Source organism: Mauremys mutica, chromosome 7, assembly GCF_020497125.1.
Source record: "Mauremys mutica isolate MM-2020 ecotype Southern chromosome 7, ASM2049712v1, whole genome shotgun sequence".
Lineage (NCBI taxonomy): Eukaryota > Metazoa > Chordata > Testudines > Geoemydidae > Mauremys > Mauremys mutica.
Genome location: NC_059078.1, coordinates 56,212,300 through 56,232,284, shown reverse-complemented (window position 1 = coordinate 56,232,284; position 19,985 = coordinate 56,212,300). Strand labels below are relative to the sequence as shown.

The window sequence follows — 19,985 nt, the reverse complement described above, 5'->3', positions numbered from 1 at the left end:
GGCTGTTCAGTGCCTGTGCCCACTCATGTATCCACCTTTTCTGGCTGCAGGAGACTCCTGTGAACCTGTCAAGGTGGCTCAGGAAAAAAAAAAATCACACTGTAACCAATTGATCTTCTCAGGCCCATCCACAGAGAGAATCTCCCACAATGGCCGCTGCATGTGAATGTAAACACGCTGCTCCATGTTGTTACTGGGTCACGGCAGCTTCTTGTGCTGCAGCGGCTTAGACAGCACTTCACATAAGCCACTCCTCCAATTTCCTTACCATTTCTATAGCCATGTAACAGCTGTTACCCTCCAATACAAGGGTAATCGGCCTTCTGCAGAGATTAATAAACAGCTGCCTGATTAACTGTAGCATGAAATGTAATTCATAGAGATTATCTGCACAGCATACAGCTCAAAGGGATAGACATCTAATCCAGCACCAGCTGGTCAGAGCCTGGACTGGTTTCAAGAGAGGGCTGATAAGGGCACCTGTGCAGGCATTACAGGTCAGAAAGGGAGTGGACACCCGGGACAACCACTGACTGTGGATGGAGGTGTTGGATTCATGGAGGATTGGAACATTTTCCCTGATGAGAGGCAACTGTGCAGCATGAACTACCTCTCCTTAAACAGTCAAGATGGCATAGTTACTGCCTCCCAACTCTGTCCTAGTGGGGCATGCGCTCCCGTCCCAGCACCAGCTCTGTCATGCTGCAATGGGAGGTTGTTTCATGCAGCAAAGTATAACTCCACCTCCCATACTGCAAGCCCAGGAAATGTAGGACAGATGCCAATCTTCCAGGGCAAAACTGTTCTACTAGGCATGGGGCAGGTAAGAAGGGGCACCTAAACCACTGGAATAAAACAGAAGAAAAACAAACTGTTTAGTCAGCCAGGAATCTTCAAGAATTCGTATCCATCACAAAAAGAGAAATAACCTATGCAGCATCACTACCCCAGGTTTAGGGTTCAACCCAGATGACTAATGCTGGTGGTGAAGCCTAACCTTCCCACAGACATATTTTCCACTCCTATAGCCATTCCCTTCAGCACTTGTGTAAGGAGAAGCTGCTGATGGCTCCAATTTTAAAAAGGTGCTAGAAGTGCTACTGGGAATTACAGATCCATGAGCCTCCCATCTGTACCTGATAAACTGCTTGAAATGAACATTTAAAAACACAAATATAAACTCTTGGATGAACATTCTAGGGAAACAATGGACACAGCTTCTGTCGTGGAAATTCCTACCTCTCTAATCTAACTAGAATTCTTTGACCATGCCCACAAGAGAGAGGATGAAGACGAATGGGGTTGACATGGTTCACTATTTCAAAAAGCCTTTAACAAAATCACTAATAAGAAGACAACTCATCAGTTAAGGGGTGAGAGTTTAGAGTGCTGTCATAGATTAGAAACTAGCCAAGGGATAGAAAGCAGTAGGGATAAATGGTCCATTTTCAAAAAGGGTTCCCGCCTCCTTCCATGTGCTGTTTTGGGGGCAGTGACCAGTATTTATTTAGGATATGACAAAGGGGTGAACACCAAGATGGTAACATTTGCAAAAGGCAAAATTATGTAGATTAATCAAGACTGAAGAAGTTTATGAGGGACTTCAAAGGGACCTAACAAAGCTAGGCGTGTGGGCAATGCGGTGGCCAATGAAACTCAATGTTGACTAATGCACATTGTCCAAGTCCATTTCCTGGGTTCTGCGAAAAGCACTGCCACTGAGACAGAGACCTGAGCCTCACTGTGACAAAAAACTCTGCTCAAACGCAGCAGCCATCAAAACAGGGGGCAAAGTTTTAACATAGCTAAAAAGTACGCTAGAAAATAAACTGATGATACAGCCAGGGGCGGCTCTACAAATTTGGCCGCCCCAAGCAGTCATGCCCGGGAGGCGCCCCCGAGCCACGGGAGCAGTGGACCTCCCGCGGGCATGACTGCGGAGGGTCCGCTGGTCGCGCGGCTCGGCTGGACCTCCCGCAGCTGCGGGCAGTTCGCTGGTCCGGCGGCTCTGGTTGAGCTGCCGCAGGCATGCCTGCGGGAGGTCCAGCCGAGCCGCGGGACCAGCGAACCGTCCGCAGTCATGCCTGCGGGAGGTCCACTGGAGCCACCGGCCGAGCGTCCCCTCCGCAGTCATGCCTGCGGCAGGTCCGCTGCTCCCGGGGCTCCGGTGGACCTCCCGCAGGCATGAGGGAAAGGGCCACCCCAGGCGGGTGCTTGCCCCACTGGGCTCTGGAGCCGGCCCTGGATACAGCCTATCCTGGCAGACAGTTGAGTTCTGGTTACGAGAGCTCAAAGATCTAGCAGGCACAGAAGGCATGAAGGAGACAGGTAACAAAGTTACTAGAAACATGGATAGTTTTGTATGAAGACAGACTGAAAAGACGGGGACTGTTTAGAGAAGAGACCACCCATAAAATAATGGATGGTATAGAGAAAACAAGCACTCCTATTTACACTAATAAGTAAGAACACATGATCAGGGGCCATTCAATGAAACTGAAAGGCATACATTGTAAACCCATACAAGGAAATTACGTATTGTGCAGCATCAAAATTAATACGTGGAACACATTGCCAACACATTGCATTGAGGCCAAGAGCTTAGCTGAATTAAATGAAGTATTAGACATTTCCATGGGAAGTGGGGAAAGTCACCTTAGCCAGGGGTCAAAAAAAAGTTATAACCTTTTGAACTATCTCTCCTTAAACAGTCATAAGCACCCACTTCAGACATAAACTACCCACCAACTGGGTACAAGGGTCAGGCACAAGCTTCCCTAAGGGGAGGTTATTCAATTAATTGCCCAGCACAGTGTTTCTTGCACCTTCCTCTGAAGCCTCTGATACTGGCCACTCCTGGACACAGGAGACTGGACTAGACCACCAGTCTGATCCAGCCAGGCCATTCCATTACTCCCGTGACAAGGTACATTAAGTCAGTGTGGAATTATACGCCAAATTAACTAGCAAGAGAGCTGTTCTGGAACAGGCAGGTCAGGAGAATTAAGAACAGTATTTACAGACTTGACTTGTTTCTGGGTACTGGTAAAGAGCGTGGAAAATGAATGAGATGATGTACAAGTGATACCCCTTCATTCATTCTGCCTTACGTAGCATTCCAGGGACTTATTGAAGGCCTCTCACAACTTCAATGGTGACTGTGAAGAACAGGAGAAAGAGCAATGTGTACGCGGTAGGCTCAAAGAGGCAACGCTGACCTGTGTCTGCTAAATGGTAACTTTTTACGTGGGTCACCTGCATCAACCCTGTCTGCCAGCTCAGCTAAATACAGAGAGTTTTGTTCCCTTCACAAGAAAAACTCTGCCTGGTGGGATTCTGGGCACAGCTGGTCAGCTCAGCAAGGCTGGAAAGGACAGGTGTCAGCAGCTAGAGAAGCAGAAACTCCATGTGAGCTGAGAACAGTGTCTTTGGTCAGCCCCAAGTAAAAGCCAAGCCACAGTGTGCTCCCCAGTCAGTTACTGTCACTGCTGTTGTGGAAATCAGTGGCAGAATTCACTCCACTGTAAACACCAGCATTCTAGGAAATATTCACCCCCCATTCCCTAGGGCCTCCCGTCCCCGCAACATGTCATTTAAATTGAGGGAGGAAGCAAGCTGATCTGTCTGATGGGGATTTTCTGCCAGCAGCTGCAGGACAGCAAACCCACAAGGAGTTACACACCCCATTCTACACAGGTCAGGCCTGGTGGTGCAGGCCACATGGTTACAGTAGTGTGGCTGCACTTCATATATACGCCACTGCAGACACTCAGCCCTTAACAAGGGCACTGACAAATCACATCTCACCCAAAGTCAAGTTCTGTACAAAGTCCCATCCCTCAACAAACACAGTTTAACAATCCCAGCAGAAACTTGTTTGAAACATTCTGCCACTACAGTATTCACAACCCAACCACCATGCAAACAGGGGAGAGAGTGAGAGAGAACTATTCAGTTTAATGTACGTGGGGAAATCTGCTAGATTTTTAACCTGGTAGGTTCCCTTTAAACTAAGGTCTCTCGGTGCAGCTAAGGCAAATGTGGTATACAGTTGCTGCCTATCAAACCTAAAACACATGTCTGGAACCCCACCACTATGTGCCTTGAGGTTTACTATTGTAACATAGTGTTCATGCTCTGTGACACTAGCGACACCTGTCATGTTAATTCACCCACTATGTGCGTAACCCCTGTGTCAGTCACTTATTCTTGCACTGCTATTGTACACTGGTAGTATATTTACATGCAATGTGTGCAGACACCCTCTCATGCATGATGGCAGCAGGTGCGTGCATGTGACCCCCATAAATGCATACCCTCCCTTGTGACACTGAACCCAAAGCATGCACAGCTGGCACAAGAACCACAGGTCCCATCCTCTAGCATTATGCCGAAGGCATAGATATATGGCACCATCTTCAACCCCTTGGTCAGGTATTATTGCTTACCATCTGTAGCTCTAATTTGTCCTCTCGCTCCTGGCTCTGCTGTGTGCAGCTAGAACTACAGGTACACTGAGCCCTCCTGTCTGTCTTCATTTGCTTCCACCTACTCAAAAAGCATAAGTTGTCTCCAATAAATAAATGAAGTCCTAGGATTTTCTTACATTGGTCACCCACCCCAGGGTGGGAGAAACAGAAAACAAGGAAGAGTCTTGGTGAGTATCACAACCCCTCTTTTCTCTTAAGATCACATGAATTCTATTCATAATGAGACCATAGGCCAGATCCATAGTGTGTAGCTATAGCAATACAGCTACATCAATTTATACCAACTGGCCGTATGATTCCTGAGGGGGATGAAAAGGATCATGCTGCAAAAACAAGTAGAGAGGACAGATGGTCCAATGGGTAAGGGACTGGGCTAGGCTACAGGAGACCTCAGTTCAAGTCTGCTACAGATTTTCTGTCGCTTAGTCTCTGTTTTCTTTCCCCCATGGGGATAACAGTCTCTCCCTACCTCACAGGGGTAAATACACTAAAGACTGTGAGGTGCTAAGGGGATGGGGGTTTACCTCAGGTAGACAGAGGTATTGCCAAATCATGACCCAAACATTTGAGCGTGGCTTTAACAAGATTGGGTGGGAAGTTGTTTACCTTATGGGTTTTCAGCCTTTGGTGGTCACATTTTCAAGCTTCCCTTTGCAACCATGATGACTAGATACGTTCAGGTTTTTTTAAATGAGGACAGACTCTCATGTGATCATCTGACTCCAGGAGCTGGAGTTTAAGAAAAACCACCAAATATTGCCAGCTCTTGCAATTTTATCACGAGACTCACAACACTGAGAGAATTTGGAGCATATGGGGTCAGGGGTGCGCATGTGGAGTCTCCTAGCAGGGATAAAGATGTTCCCAGGGACAATATGGGAGTGGAGCTCGTATTCAGAAGAGAGCAAGTCCCTCATGGGGATATGGAAAGGGAGAAAAAAAACCTCTTGGGCAGGGGGAGAAGAGAACTTGTGCAGCCTCCTCGTCCTGTTCCTCCCAACCCAGTCCTGCTGTCCAAGAGGTAGGGTCTGGGAAGTGGCTACAAGCAATCCGCTACGAAGATCCCTGCAGCAAAGCCTGGTGGCATTTCTCATGGATCTCATCTTCTCTTGCGGTGCCATCAAAGGACTGGTCTACACTAGAGAATTAGATAGCCCTACTATGTTGCTCAGGGCTGTGAAAAATGCACATCCAAGTGACGTAGTTAAGCCGACCTATGTCCCTGTGTAGACAGCGCTACCGCCTCCTGGGGAGGTGGATTCCTATGGCGATGGGAGAACCCCTCCCGTTGGCGTACATAGTGTCTACACAGAAGTGGTGCAACAGTGCCGCTATAGCATTCCAGGTGTAGACAAACCCAAAATGTGTGAACATGCAAAAGTTGTAGGTGATACTGACAGAGCCATCCCCCGATCTGGGCACAGAGGGACATGTATGATTTTTCTACAAGATTCTGATAGCTACAGGAGCAGAGCTGTCTGTCTTGCCAGCTCATATCCACTTCCCTGCTTCAGAGATTAGGGACTATGGTGAGAGCAAAGACTTCCAAGAGACAGGCATAATTATTTCCCCCGGTGGTTAAGTCTCTTCTCAGTGTTCAAGGTCAAAACAAGTCTCTGTCAGGTACACACAGAAGCAGCAGCCCCCCGTGGAGGTAGAAGGAAGCTACATTTCCCAAGTGTGGGCCAAAGTTTTAATTCTGTAGGGGCAAAAGGGATTAAATGCTGAAGATCTCAGAGCTCAGGGACTTGCATTATAGCTTGGTCACTTTCTTTATCCAGGGCACAAATTTGCTGACCTTAGTGTAAACTCCAGGGGAGTCCTTCTGGCCACACCCATAACCCCAGGAAATGATCCCCAGAATGACCCAGTGTCCAGTTGACCTCTGACAATGGAGTGGCCCACCACTGTCACCCTGGCAGCTATCCACCCGCTTATCTTCAGAGAGGTTTCCAGCACAGATCATGCGGTTAGTAAACTTGTTCCCGTAACGAGCCTCACAATCTTCTCTTGGGAGAAGGGGCACCACACCCTGGAGCAATGTTCTTGAATAGGACTTCCCTGAAACAGAACAGAACAGCACAACTCACCACTCGGGCAATGTCTACACTACAGACCTTACAACGGCACAGCTGTACGGCTGCAGCTGTGCCACTGTAAGGCCCCCTGTGTAGCCGCTCCGTGCCGGCGGGAGAGAGCTTTCCTGCTGGCATAATTAAACCACCCCTAACAAGCAGCGGTAGCTCTCCTGCCAACGTAGTATCTCTTGCCGACATAGTGCTGTCCTCACCAGTGCTTATGTCCAAGGGCGGCTCTAGCTTTTTTGCCGCCCCAAGCATGGCAGGCAGGCTGCCTTTGGCGGCTTACCTGCAGGAGGTCCACCGGTCCCGCGGCTTCGGCGGCTTGCCTGCGGGAGGTCTGCCGCTCCCGCGGCTTCAGCGTATCTGCCACTGAATTGCCGCCAAATCCATGGGACCGGTGGACCTCCCACAGGCAAGCCGCCGAAGACTGTCTGACTGCTGCCCTCGCAGGGACCGGCAGGGCGCCCCCCACAGCTTGCTGCCCCAGGCATGCGCTTGGAGTGAAACTTACGTCGTTCTCTGCTGCTCACAGCTCCAAAGGAGGCATTCCAGCTGAGGCCCTGAAAGACCCCAGAAGAGGAGAACACAAAATGGCACTGGGCTCAGAAAGAGAGTAAGAGAATCAGCGACACTGCCTTGAATTGTATCTAGAAATAAATTAGTAGCCAGTGCAGACTACTGAATACAGGTGTTCTAGGTGAGCATGCTGCCTCCATCTCAGCGCATCCATTCTGTTCAGGTTCTTATACTTCACCATGGTATCTGCACATCCCTTCAACCATTCTATTGTCTGGGCTTCTCCCTCACAAGTTCTTTCACCTGGGAATATTCCAGCATTTGAGCCCCCGCTCCCTGGAGGCTGTTCCCATGAGCATCATCCACCTCTGACTCACCTGTGTCTCCCCAGCCGGAGATAATGCAGGCCTGCCTGTTAATGGAAGCCTTCTCCTTCCTGTCAGGGAGGCAGACGGGCAGAACGTGGCGATTGAAGGAGAGGCAGTGGCTACCTCTGCCCCGCATCCTGACCAGGGCGATATCATTGTCATTGCTGCTGGACTGGTAGTTCCTGTGAAGGATGATCCTCTCGATGGGCATCTCCCTCTCAAACGCCTCCCTCACGCCTGCATGGTAATCGCCTACCCGCAGCAGGTAGCGGCGCACATCAGTGCCAAACCTGGCCAGGCGACAAAGAGCTGCCTGAGAGCTCATGTGAGCACTGCGCTGCTGGATCCAGGGCCATGCCCCCGGCAGAAAGGCCTCAGTACCACTACAGTGCCCACTAGCGCACCAGGCGAGAGCATTGTTGTCTGGTCACTTCACAAGCTGCCTCAGAGCCAGCTCCTCTCAGTCCCCAGCAAGTCAGTGCTAAGCAGGGGACTGGTGGTTCCCATTAGCAATGAAGGGAACATCTGTTCATGCCGTCACCAAGCATCCCAACTCTCTGTCTGACATGAACCAGGCTATGAATTGTCTTCCAGACCCTCTAGATCAGTGGTCCCCAAACTTTTGAGGGTCATGACTCCCTTACCCCTCTCCATGCCCTTCTGCGCCCCTCCCCCCACACACACCAAGCCAGAGCCGGGAGCGGGGCTGTGGCTCCGGAGGGGAGGTGGAGGAAAAGCGGCTGGGCAGTGGCTGAGCTAAGGGGGCCAAGGTTGGGGCCATAGTTAGGGGTGGGTCTGGGTCTGGGAGCAGGGCCGTGGCTTGGGGCCGAGGCTGGGAGTGGGAGCAGAGCCACAGCTGGGCTGCAGTGGGGGCCAGCAGCCAGGCCCATGGCCAGGTGCAGCTCTGCTCCCAGCCTTGCCCCAGCCTTGGCCCTGAACTGGGAACAGACCTGTGGCCAGCAGCCAAGGCTTGGGGCTGGCACGGGGCCAGGAGCAGAGCTGTGCCGAGTCTGGGGCTGGGGCCAGGCATGGGGCTGGTGTACGTGGCTGGAGGCAGGACCGGAGTAGAGCTGGGGGTGGGGAGGTGCTGGGTGGTGCTCCCTCCCTGCCCCTGTGGGGGCTGTCCCGGGCCCACTGCACGCCCCCCCGGACGTTTCTCCATGCCCCCCTAGGGGTGCGCGCCCCACACTTTGGGCAGAGGTGGCTCCAGGCACCAGCGCAGCAAGTGCGTGCCTGGGGCAGCAAGCCATGGGGGGCGGCCTGCTGGTCGCTGTGAGGGCGGCAGTCAGGCAGCTTTCGGCAGCGTTTCTGCGGGAGGCCCGCCGGTCCCGCGGTTTCAGTAGTAATTTGGCGACGGGACTGGCAGACCTCCTGCAGAACTGCCGCCGAATCCGCATGACCGGGGCGGACCTCCCGCAGAAACGCCGCCAAAGGCTGCCTGACTGCCGTGCTTGGGGCAGCAAAATACACAGAGCTGCCCCTGACTTTGGGGACCTTTGCTCTAGACTGAGGCAGCAGAAACATGTGACTGGACCAGAGCCACTCCAGGCTCCTGACCACCCCAGTTTACTGTTCCTCAAACTATAGGCAGGTTGCTAAAGAGCAGGTTTATTCCACGTTATAGCACTTGGAAGTTACAGGCTGCAGGGGCGGCTCCAGGCACCAGCACGCCAAGCGCGTGCCTGGGGTGGCAAGCCATGGGGGGCACTCTGCCGGTCACCACGAGGGCGGCAGGCAGGTTGCCTTCGGCGGCATGCCTGCGGAGGGTCCGCTGGCCCCACGGCTTCGGCGGACCTCCCACAGGTGTGCCGCCGAATCTGCGGGACCGGGGACCTCCCGCAGGCAAGCCGCCGAAGGCAGCCTGCCTGCCGTTCTTGGGGCAGCAAAATACCTAGAGCTACCCCTGACAGGCTGAGCACGAACGAACACCAAGGGATAACGCAAAGCTGTCCTGGGGCTATCCCCTCACATGTCCCACATGAATAGCCCAGTCACCCCTGGATCATGGCTTAGCTCTCGGCTGGCCTCTCTAGCAGCAGCAGTGCTGGGAGTGCACAAAGCTCATGGCTCCTGCAGCTGTTTACAGGAACCCCACTCTTCAGAGATCACATCCTCTTTGGATGGAACTCCTGCTATACGTGGGGCCAGGGTGGTGACTGAGTCAGACGGGATTATCTTCCCTGTTCCTTGCTCACACCCCCCCAACCAGAACTCCCCTTCCCCCCATTACCTTTTGAAGCAGTGCGCTGCAGTCACGACCCAGCAGCTGTGGATCAGCGTGGTGCCACACAGCAGACGAGTGTCTCTGTGAAACCCCTTTAGCCGTAGTGAGGCCTGCCATGGCCAACCACCTCTGAAAGAGAAACAGAGGAATGATGGGCAGCACGCACACAATGGCATGGTGCTGTCCTCTCCCACCTCACCCACACTGCCCCATTTCGCCTCAGCCACTTCTCATCCTCCCTTAGTGCTGCTCTTCAGTCAAGGTAACCTCAGGAATCACCACTGGAGGGAGGTAGTTAGTGAAGCTGTACTCACCACTGGCAGCACAATAAAAATCAAGGAGCGATTCCAGCAGTATCACCTCCAGCTTCCTCAGTATTGCTAGTCACTGCTTTGAGGAAGACAGGAAACAGCCTGGGATCCCTGTCCTCAGCTTTGAAAGCAGAAACCAGCATTGCAAGTGACTTGGTGGGGGCAGGTAACGAGGACTGGAGTCCATGATGGACTGTCCCACAGGCACTTTGGAATACACACAAGTGGCAAAATGCAGAAAGTAGAAACCAGTATTGCAATGCCTTTCAATTCGCAGCTAGAGTCTGGGCATCACTGTTGCTTTAACACACATGATGTGGTGGTGGGACTGAGCATGAAGAATCTTGGGGCAGGTCTACACTATGGGGGAAAATCGATATAAGATACGCAGCTTCAGCTACATGAATAACGTAGCTGAAGTCGAAGTATCTGATATCGAATTACTTACCGTCCTCACGGCGCGGGATCGACGTCCGCGGCTCCCCATGTCAACTCTGCTACCGCCGTTCGCGTTGGTGGAGTTACGGAGTCGACATGAGCGCGTTCGGGGATCGATATATCGTGTCTAGATGAGACGTGATATATCGATCCCCGAGAAATCGTCGGCGGGTAGTGAAGACGTACCCTTGGACTTCAGAAAAAGTCTCCAGGAGCCCTTAGGGAAATGGGTAATAGAACAATTGCAGCCCAAAGCTGGCAAGGAAGGACAATTACTGGTATTTTCCAGGTTGCTTGTAGATGAAACAAAAGACATACCAGATCTGACCAATGGTTCAACTAGTCTGGTATCCTGTCTCCAAGAGAGGCAGGCACTTGATTTGCTTGAGAAAGGTGTAAGATCCCCACCATGAACAATAGGCAATTATATGTCCATGGCTGGATGTGGCCTTAAGTGTGGTTGCTGGAAAGAAGCAAGTCTAGGTACTACTCAGTTCAATAGGTTATGTAGAGTTAAAGATCAGTGGGCAAACTATTTGTATATAAGAATATATCTCTATTCCCCACATATGAAGGTGTATCCCTGGGTGATAGCATTCCTGCTGATTTGTAGCAATCATTTCTTAATTCAACTGAACATTAGAATACAGCAATATATTATTGCCCCTGTCCTTGTGATGGATGGTGCCTAGGCTAATTTCTTATATAATCCCACATAACAATGATCCACCCTTGACAACTGTGATGCATGGCGAGAAAGGGTTAAACATCCTGCAAAGTAAATAACCCTCAAAAGACATGTGGAGGGATAATATTTGTGTATTTACATATGTATACGTAGGATCAATGACGTAATCAACAGTCCCTGTCTATGCTGTATTCTGATAATTCAGAGATCAAAAGAACATCCTAGCATTTAAATGAATTGTAAACAAGGGATATCTCTGCATTCATCTCTCTTTGAGATTTATAGCAACTAATCTGTGAATGGTGGAGGAACAAGCAACTTGCCTTATGTTAATTCTATAGCTAAGTACCAGTGATGGACCTCCTTCAAAGTCATGCTCATTACCTTTTGAACTCCAACTTGTCAAAAAGTTCATGAAATTGGATAAAAGATCCTTGAGTCTTGATTCTGTCATCTCAGATCTGCTTAGGCTTCATCAGGGGAAGTTTGTGTAGCAAGACTGAGGTCCCAGTTATGCTGGTACATCCTGAATATGATATTTGGACATTGGAATCTGAACCTCAATGAATTGAACTCATCTCTGTATGTATATTGATCTTTTAACCATACTCTCTCTCTCATTTTTTTTAAAATTTAGTTTAGTTATTAAGAAATGGCTGTAGCGTGGATATGGGTAAGATCTGAAAAATTCATTAACCTGGGAAGTAATGTGTCCGATCCTTTGGGATTGTTGGAACCTTTTCTTTTATATGATGAAATAAGATTTACAGAAATTTTCATCATATTTGATGTGCGTACCTGGATGGAGGCCTGCGGCTGGATCACTTTAAGGGAACTGTGTTGTTTGGACTTCTGAGTAAACAGTAAGGTAATAAAGAATCTGTTTTATGCTGGCTTGGTAAATCTAAGTATTGGAATATCCACCTTCTTTATGGGGATTGTCTGCCCCATTCTTTGCAGTTCATCCTAATTGAGTGACCATAGCTGGCTCCCACTGGGACACTGGGCACAACAACATCCCCCCACTTTTACAGATAGATACTGCATTACAGGATCAGGGAGATTATTCCCCTGGTGATTTGTACCAACTAATTGGGTGCTGATGGCAGTTTAAACATATATCAATAACACACCTTGCTCCCGACTGCTTTCTTTAGGAGAAGTTGGCTGTGAGAGGCATCAGTTAAAATCTGGGCCAGATCAGAGACCCAGAGTCATCCTGGGTGTTTTTTGGGTGGCCTGTGTATAATGAAAAGAATGAGGAGTACTTGTGGCACCTTAGAGACTAACAAATTTATTTGAGCATAAGCTTTCGTGGGCTACGGCCCACTTCATCAGATGCTTGGCATAGCATCTGATGAAGTGGGCTGTAGCCCACGAAAGCTTATGCTCAAATAAATTTGTTAGTCTCTAAGGGCTTGGCTACACTTGAGAGTTACAGCGCTGGTGGTGGCTTTACAGCGCTGTAACTTACTCCTCGTCCACACTGGCAAGGCACATACAGCGCTGTATCTCCCTGGCTACAGCACTTGCTGTACTCCACCTCGACGAGAGGAATAAAGAGAACAGCGCTGCTCTTGCAGCACTGGGGTGCCAGTGTAAACAGTGATTAATCTTACTACGCTGTAACTGACCTCCAGAACCTTCCCATAATGCTTTTTAAGTAAAGATAACACTCTTTGTTTTATTGTGATGCCTCTCTTTGTTTTGTTGTGAACTCGGGGCTCCCGGAGCTGCTTATCTAAAAAACCAAACACAGCTACTGTTTGCTCGAGCAGAGGCAGGCAGGGGGATGAATGTCCACAGCTAGTGTTTGCTTGAGGAGAGAAGCAGCCCGGAGGAGAGGGGAAGGGAGGGGAGGTCCATTTTGGAGCAGCTGCTTATCTGGTCTGAAGGCTATTTGCATTTAGTGAATGAGAGAGGGGTGGGGGAAGGGGTCGAAACTTTTAAAATGATTGAAGGTTGGTGCTGTGTATCTTCAAGTCCTTAGAACTTGCAAGGCAGGGAGCTGACACAGTGTCAGCTCCAAAAATCCACTCTCTCTGTTTCCCCCATGCTCCCTGTCACACTCCACTCCCCCCCCCTCTTTTGAAAAGCACGTTGCAGCCACTTGAACGCTGGGATAGCTGCCCATAATGCACCACTTCCAAAACTGCTGCAAATGTGGCCACACTGCAGCGCTGGTAGCTGTCAGTGTGGCCACACTGCGGCCCTTTCCCTACACAGCCGTACGAAGACACCTTTAACTCCCAGCGCTGCACAGCTGCAAGTGTAGCCAAACCCTAAGGTGCCACAAGTACTCCTGTTCTTTTTGCGGATACGGACTAACATGGCTGCTACTCTGAAACCTGTGTATAATGAGTTAGCCCAGCGGCTCTATTCCCAGGCAGAAAGCATTCCTATCACTGAGAGCATTATCACAACTGGCATTAACTGCCCCCCATGATAGCCTCAGCAGAGGGGCCTCAGGCTGAAACAGCTAAGGAGACTGAACCACTCGTACCCAGGTAGCAGGGGGAAAGCTTGCATGGCTGCAGCCCCTATCCTGTGAGTACACAGAGTTCAGTCTCCAGGGCTGTTGGGCCAGCAGCACAGAAAAGAAAACAGCAGCATCCCCATTCTGGCCCACTATGGTATGTGGCTGTCCCAAAGAAACCTGCATCCTGTGGGAAGAAAATAGGGTTCTCAAAAGCACCATTGCCTCTTGGCATGGCCTGCCACATCCTTGCCTCCTTGCAGGCATGCTGGTGCCAGCTCTGCTCTCCCCAGCCATTAAAAGACAGTACCTGAGGGACTTGTTTCCACCAATTATCCTTTTCTTGCGACGGTGAAGCAAGCGCATCCCACACATGCCAGATGCTGAGCCTGCATAGCAAAACCAGAACGGTTAGGCAGCTAGGGTGACCAGACAGCAAGTGTGAAAAATCGGGACAGAGGGTGGGGGGTAATAGGCACCTATATAATAAAAAGCCCCAAATATTGGAACTGTCCCTATAAAATAGGAACATCTGGGCACCCTATAGGCAGCCCCCCCTTTGTTTAACAGACAAGCATCAAGTCACCACCCCCTGTTCCGTGGGGGGCCCTCATCCTCCAGGAGTTGGACTGGTCTGATTAAGAACTTTGCTGTGAAAGCCATATGTGCAGCACACTTGTTTCTGTGCGGCTGGTAAGAATGGTTTTGACCAGTACTGGGTTTACAATGGTGCCAGGCCCATGCTCAGAAGGGGCCCCGGCCCACTCCACTTGTGCTGCACTCTGACTCTGCTGTCCCTCCCTGTGGGGGAAGCGGAATAAGCCCCCATCTGCCCACTGGCTCTCCTCCCCCTTGCCAACCCCCCATGGCCCACCGGCTGGGGGCTTTTCTCTGCCCCCGGGAGATCAACAAGGTAGGAGCTGGAGTGGGGTGGCGGGTGCCAGGAGCTGTGCGCACTGGAGAGCAGCATCTCCTCCCGGAGCTGGGTGTTCGGGGGCCCCCTGGCCAGAACTTCCATCCCCCCTGCAAGGCTGGACACTGATCCCCGCCTGCCCCAGCACCACTCGGGCTGGGGGTTGGAGTTGGATTGCTTTGGGAATGCGAGCTGCTCTGGGTCCGCTAGCCCTGGGGGGAAACCTGGGGTGCAGGGTGGGGGGAGTGGATCTGTAGGGGGTGCTGGGCTCTGTGAGGGGGTGGAGGGCACTGGGCAGTGGGGAAGGTTTGTGTGCTTTGGGGGGTGGGCAGGGGGGAGGTCTGTGCAGGGCCGCCCAGAGAATTCAGGGGGCCTGGGGCAAAGAAATTTTGGGGGCCCCTTCTATAAAAAAAATTGCAATGCTATATTCTCCTGGGGGCCCTTGCGGGGCCCACGGCAAATTGCCCCACTTGCTCCCCCCCACGGGCGCCCCTGGGAAAAATAAACCTTCCGCATTTTGGTACAAACCCAGTTTTGAGAAAACTTCTTTACAAGGTATCACTGGTTCTCAGCATCAGCTAGTGCTAAAAGGCACTAAAGCTCATTAAAAGGGTTGGACAAATATTTTCCATCAAAACTTTTTCTGGATCGAAAACTAGGGGGTTTTAAAAAGCAGAAAAAAATCACGGACAATGTCTGCTTTCCTTCAAAATTTGTTGTGGTTTTTTTGATTGAAAAGCTGAAATTAGTCTGCCAAAACCTGAACATGGTGTGAGGTTTCAGAAGTGTGTGGCCAAATATCTGCTGCTTGTTGTGTTTGATTGTTTAAAGAAACAATAAAAAAATTCTGCTTAAAAAAAAATCCAAAACTTTTGAACCACCTCAGCTTGTAACCAAACACCTGAGCCTGAGAAACAGAGGCTAGGGACACCATTCCTTACCCATCCTGGCTAACAGCCATTAATGGACTTAATCTCCATGTATTTATCTGTTTCCTAGAGAATGGCTCCATGTGATCCCTCACAAACGGGAGACAGTTACTGTGGGTTTGTCTTTAGTATAGACTATGTACATACTCCACGAACTGAGCATTTGAGCTTGTTCCAGAATCTGGGATGAGCCTATGTTGTCCAAACTGAAATGCTCAAAATAGCACATGCATGTGAATGGACACAGGGTGCTAAAATTAAATTAATCCAGGGGTTCTCAAACTGGAGGTCAGGACCCCTCAGGGGGTCACGAGATTATTACTGGGCGTCGTGAGTTGTCAGCCTCCACCTCAAACCCCGCTTTGCCTCCAGCATTTATAATACTGTTAAATATATAAAAAAAAGTGTTTTCAATTTATAAGGGGCGGGGCGGGGTCACACTCAGAGGTTTGCTATGTGAAAGGGTCACCAGGACAAAAGTTTGAGAACCACTGAATTAACCCCTCTGAAGCCTCAGGGAATGCAGGGGAGAGGGGTCTCCCTTGGTAGGGTTGGGAAGGATATTGCTCTTCTCATGTGAACCCTCCCCCCAGTGGCTAATTTTAAATGAAGCTGCCCTCCCCTGACATGAATCTCCCTATGGCACTGAAATTACATATAGACTATAATTTGGCATTTGAGAAGTGAAAGGGATGGTTGCCCTAATGGAAAAGCTAACAGGTTGGCTCTTCTGCAAGCCTCAAACTGCTGAATGAGCTTTAGGGTGGGGAAGGCTGTGCCTCCCAAACAGTCTGGTCCTGCCCCTATCTGACCCCCACCCACTTCCTGCTCCTGACTGCCTCCCTCAGAATCCCTGACCCATCCTGCTCCTTGTCCCCTCACCGTCCCCCAGAGATGCTGTAACCAGGTTGGACTCACCCCTGCAGCGCCTCCTGCTGGTTGTCCTTGGGAATTAGCTCAGTCCAGCGTCCGGAGCGCCCTCTGCAGGCTGGTGATCCGCCTTCCAGCTACTGGCCCCCGTGTCCCTCCCAGGACCTCGGTGCCCCTTCAACTGGGTCTCCCCCTCCCAGGGGAACCCCCCACCCCACTATCCCCACTTTGCCTCAGTATTGGCTACTGCCAGTCATTGTCTAGCCCCACACCCTAGGGCAGACTGCAGTATCAGCCTACTCATCACAGGCAAAGGGGTTTGGACCTGCTGCCTTTGCCTACCCCTGGGTTGCCCCTTGCAACCCCCAGTACCTCTTGGCCTATAGCTAGGCTGCAGCCTGGGGCTTTCCAGGCTGGAGCTCCCCAGCTCCTCAGCCTTTCCCCAGCCCTGCTCCACTCAAGTGTGTGTGTGTGTGTATATATACACACACTGACTCTCTCTCTCTCTCTCTCTGTATTTTGAGAGAGAGAGAGAGAGAGACTGTTTTTTCTTCTGGCTCCCCCTGGCCTTCTTATAAGGCCCTGTTGCTCAGTTTGGGGCGTGGCCCCAGCTGCAGCCACTTCCCCCAATCAGCCCAGCCTAAAGCCCCTTCCCAGGGCTGTTTTAAAACCCCAAAGGGCAGGAGCGGGTAGCCATCCCACTACAGACCCCCACCCACCACCCTGGGACCCCACCCCTGCTCCCTGTCTGCCCCAACCCCTATCCACTCCCCCCTTCCCCCCAGAACACCCACAATCCACCCCCCCCCATTCCCTGCCCCCTCCCTATGCCCTGACAGTCCCCAGGACTCCCTGCCCCTTACCCAACCCCCCCAGCCCCAGCTTCTTACCCCCGGCTCCCTCCTCACCCGGAGCCTCAGCGCCTCGCCCGACAGCGGCAGCGTGTGTCCGGCGGGGCCTGAGCCCCGCCCCGCTCAAAGCCGCGTGGTGAGGGGGCGGGGCTGCGAGCTCCACGCCGAGCGGAGGGAGCTGAGCTCAGCCTGGAGCTCGCAGCCCCGCCCCTCACCACGCGGCTCTGAGCGGGGCAGGGCTCAGGGCCCCCCCCCCGGGAGACACGCTGCGGCGCTGATCTGAGGACGCCGCTTAATGCACTGAGGCTCCAGGAGAGGGGCGGAGGCGGGAGCCTCAGCTGTTCTCTTGGGGGCCCCTGCGGAGCCCGGGGCCCGGGGCAAATTGCCCCCTTTGCCCCCCCCTCTGGGCGGCCCTGGGTCTGTGTGGGGTGCTGTGTAGTTGTGATGGTGGAGCTGTGGAGAAGGACAGTTGGGGGTGGGGGAGATCTGTGTGTGTGTTGGGGCACCGGGGAGTGGGGGTTCTGTGTAGGATGCTGGGCAGTGGGGGGTTGCTGGGCAGGGATGATAGTGTGCAAGGCATTGCATTTGTGGTAGGGAGTCTCTGGGGGTGTCTCTGGGCAGGGGGGTGCTGGGCATAGCAGGTCGGGGGCACTGGGCATAGCGGTCTGTGGGGGGGTCTCTGGATGGGGATGCTGGGCATAGGGAGTTGGGGGCTGTTGGGCGCGAGGTGGAGGGGCTGTGTGGCACAGCATGAGCCCGCCCCCAAGCGGAAAGGGCCCACTGGCAGCATAGGGCCGGGTGGGCCTGTGTGCGTCTGGAGACTGCTGGTTTGTAAATAGTGCCCTCACACTGGGCTGAGCATGCGGGGCTGCCCCCGCCATTCCCTATTTCCCCTGGCTGGCCCCTACTTCCAGGGACCCGACCTCTCCACACCATGCTCCATTACCCCCATGGGGGCCCACAAATATGTTTGTCGCCGGGCCCACAAAAGGTTAATCTGGCCCTGCCTTTGACTGGAGGTGGTTACTTGCTGTGATTCTAGCTCCAAGCCTGGGGCAGGAGCCATTCAGCCCTTTCTGCAGAATCCAATTCCTCAGCCTGCTAGAGACCAAAGGGAGAGCACAGTTACTGCCACTCTGCGTAGGAGGGTGCACGGCACAACAGGGCAGAAACACTGTCGGCCTGGAGTTCCTGCAGGCTCAGAGGCACTATAAGGGGTGGAGCAGCAGTGCTGGCTGCGGGCAGCGCACAGTGACTCCAGGCCACATTTCTAACAGAAGACACTGAGACAAGGGGAATAGCTGCACTAGCGGCTGGGAAGCTCACATCTGCTCAGTGCCAGCTTCTCCCAGCAGGAGACACTTCAGGGCAAGGGGCAGGAGCACCTGCGTTTCTGGTGTCCTGGGCCTTCTCTTCCATATAGTCGCAGATCACACCAGCATCTTCATTGTGCCAGCAGTTGTGAATCCCATTGTCGGGTTTGACGCATTCCCCCAGTGTGCGCTCTGTGCCACGGCACTCCACGTTGTCTAGATGGATGGGGCCGTGCCCCTCCCCAAAATACGCCATCGTCCTGGCTTTTGCTGCACCACTGCAATGAGAGAAGGGATGACCCATCTACACAGAGGGTATGTCTACACTGAAGCAGGGAGGTGTGGTTCACGCTCGGGTAGACAGACTCACGCTAAAAATAGCAGTATAGCTAGAGGTAGCAGGAGCAATGGCTCAGGGCTACAGGCCCAAGTATGGACCCCAGGGGTCCAGACAACTCTGTACCCAGGTGACTAGCCCAAGCTGATGCCCATGCAAACCCTGGCTATGTTGCTATTTTTAGCACACTAGCTTGAGCAGAGCTAACCTGTATTTGTCTAGTCAGGCTGGGAAGAACGGTCTCAGCTGCACTGTAGACATATCCTGAATGTGAAGCAAAAGACTCTTGTGGCAATAATATCGGTTTCTCTGCATAGACGTACACTAGTCCAATCCTGCAGTATGCCCAGCACCCCACAGTTGCAGAGTGTGTGTGAGAGTACAGCTATCTTGAACACACAGCAATGCTCAAATATACAAAACAGCCCAAATCTCCCTCCTGGAGGACAAGGCAGAAGAAATTGACCCCTGCTTACAAGTTACACCGATTGATCCTCTTACCTGTAACCCAGCTGCCTGCAAACCACAGCTGCATCCTTGTCTGTCCAGCCATCGTCACAGACACTGCCCCACTGCCCATTCAGGAACACCTCTACCCGCCCCTCCTTGGTGCTCTCTCCATCTGTCAGCCGCACAGGGGGCCCTGCACAAGAATAAGCCCAGTGATCATAACAAAGGGAAATGCATCGAGTGAGACTTGGGGATCTGGACAGAAAGCTGAATCCCATGGAACTGACATCAGAAGCCAGGAAACACCAATAGTTCTATCTATAAAGCAGTGTCCACACTCTCCACCAATCACCACATCCCTGCTGAAGAAGTAGGGCATTGGGTGTAAGAAATTAATTGACCACACATGGAATAACCATGAAGAGACTATGTTCTGAAAGCTGAATAAAGAGGGGAACATGAAAAGGCAGAGAGGGAGGAAACTTAATAAATATGGGGCCAACAGTGGGCAAGCGCACATGCACCTTGGGAATAGAATGATGAGCTTATTTCAAGTGGGGAGAGAGACTTCCTCCCCCTGGGAAAGGTCAGAAAGTCCTGCTGTAAAGCCAAATGACAAAATCCAGCTGGAGAGTCAGGGTATGCCTGCTGTAGGGAAGGCCATGGGGAATAAGGCCTTGTGTACATGAGAAATTGAACCAACTTAACTAAATCAATTTACATATCAATT

The 19,985-nt window shown here is 51.8% G+C and overlaps 1 protein-coding gene across 1 annotated transcript in view; it reads right to left on the bottom strand.

Moving 5' to 3' along the window:
• Positions 1–4,663: 4,663 nt before the first annotated feature.
• LOC123373563 (neurotrypsin-like) overlaps positions 4,664–19,985 on the bottom strand; it is a 29,660-nt gene continuing 14,338 nt past the window's right edge. Inside the window, exons 10-15 of the mRNA XM_045022526.1 lie at positions 19,307–19,448; positions 18,541–18,746; positions 13,903–13,981; positions 9,686–9,808; positions 7,465–7,745; positions 4,664–6,551 (exon numbers count right to left, since the gene is read on the bottom strand). Coding sequence (XP_044878461.1) covers positions 6,244–6,551; positions 7,465–7,745; positions 9,686–9,808; positions 13,903–13,981; positions 18,541–18,746; positions 19,307–19,448 — 1,139 coding nt within the window. The 3' untranslated portion in view covers positions 4,664–6,243. The remainder of the gene's footprint in view (positions 6,552–7,464; positions 7,746–9,685; positions 9,809–13,902; positions 13,982–18,540; positions 18,747–19,306; positions 19,449–19,985) is intronic.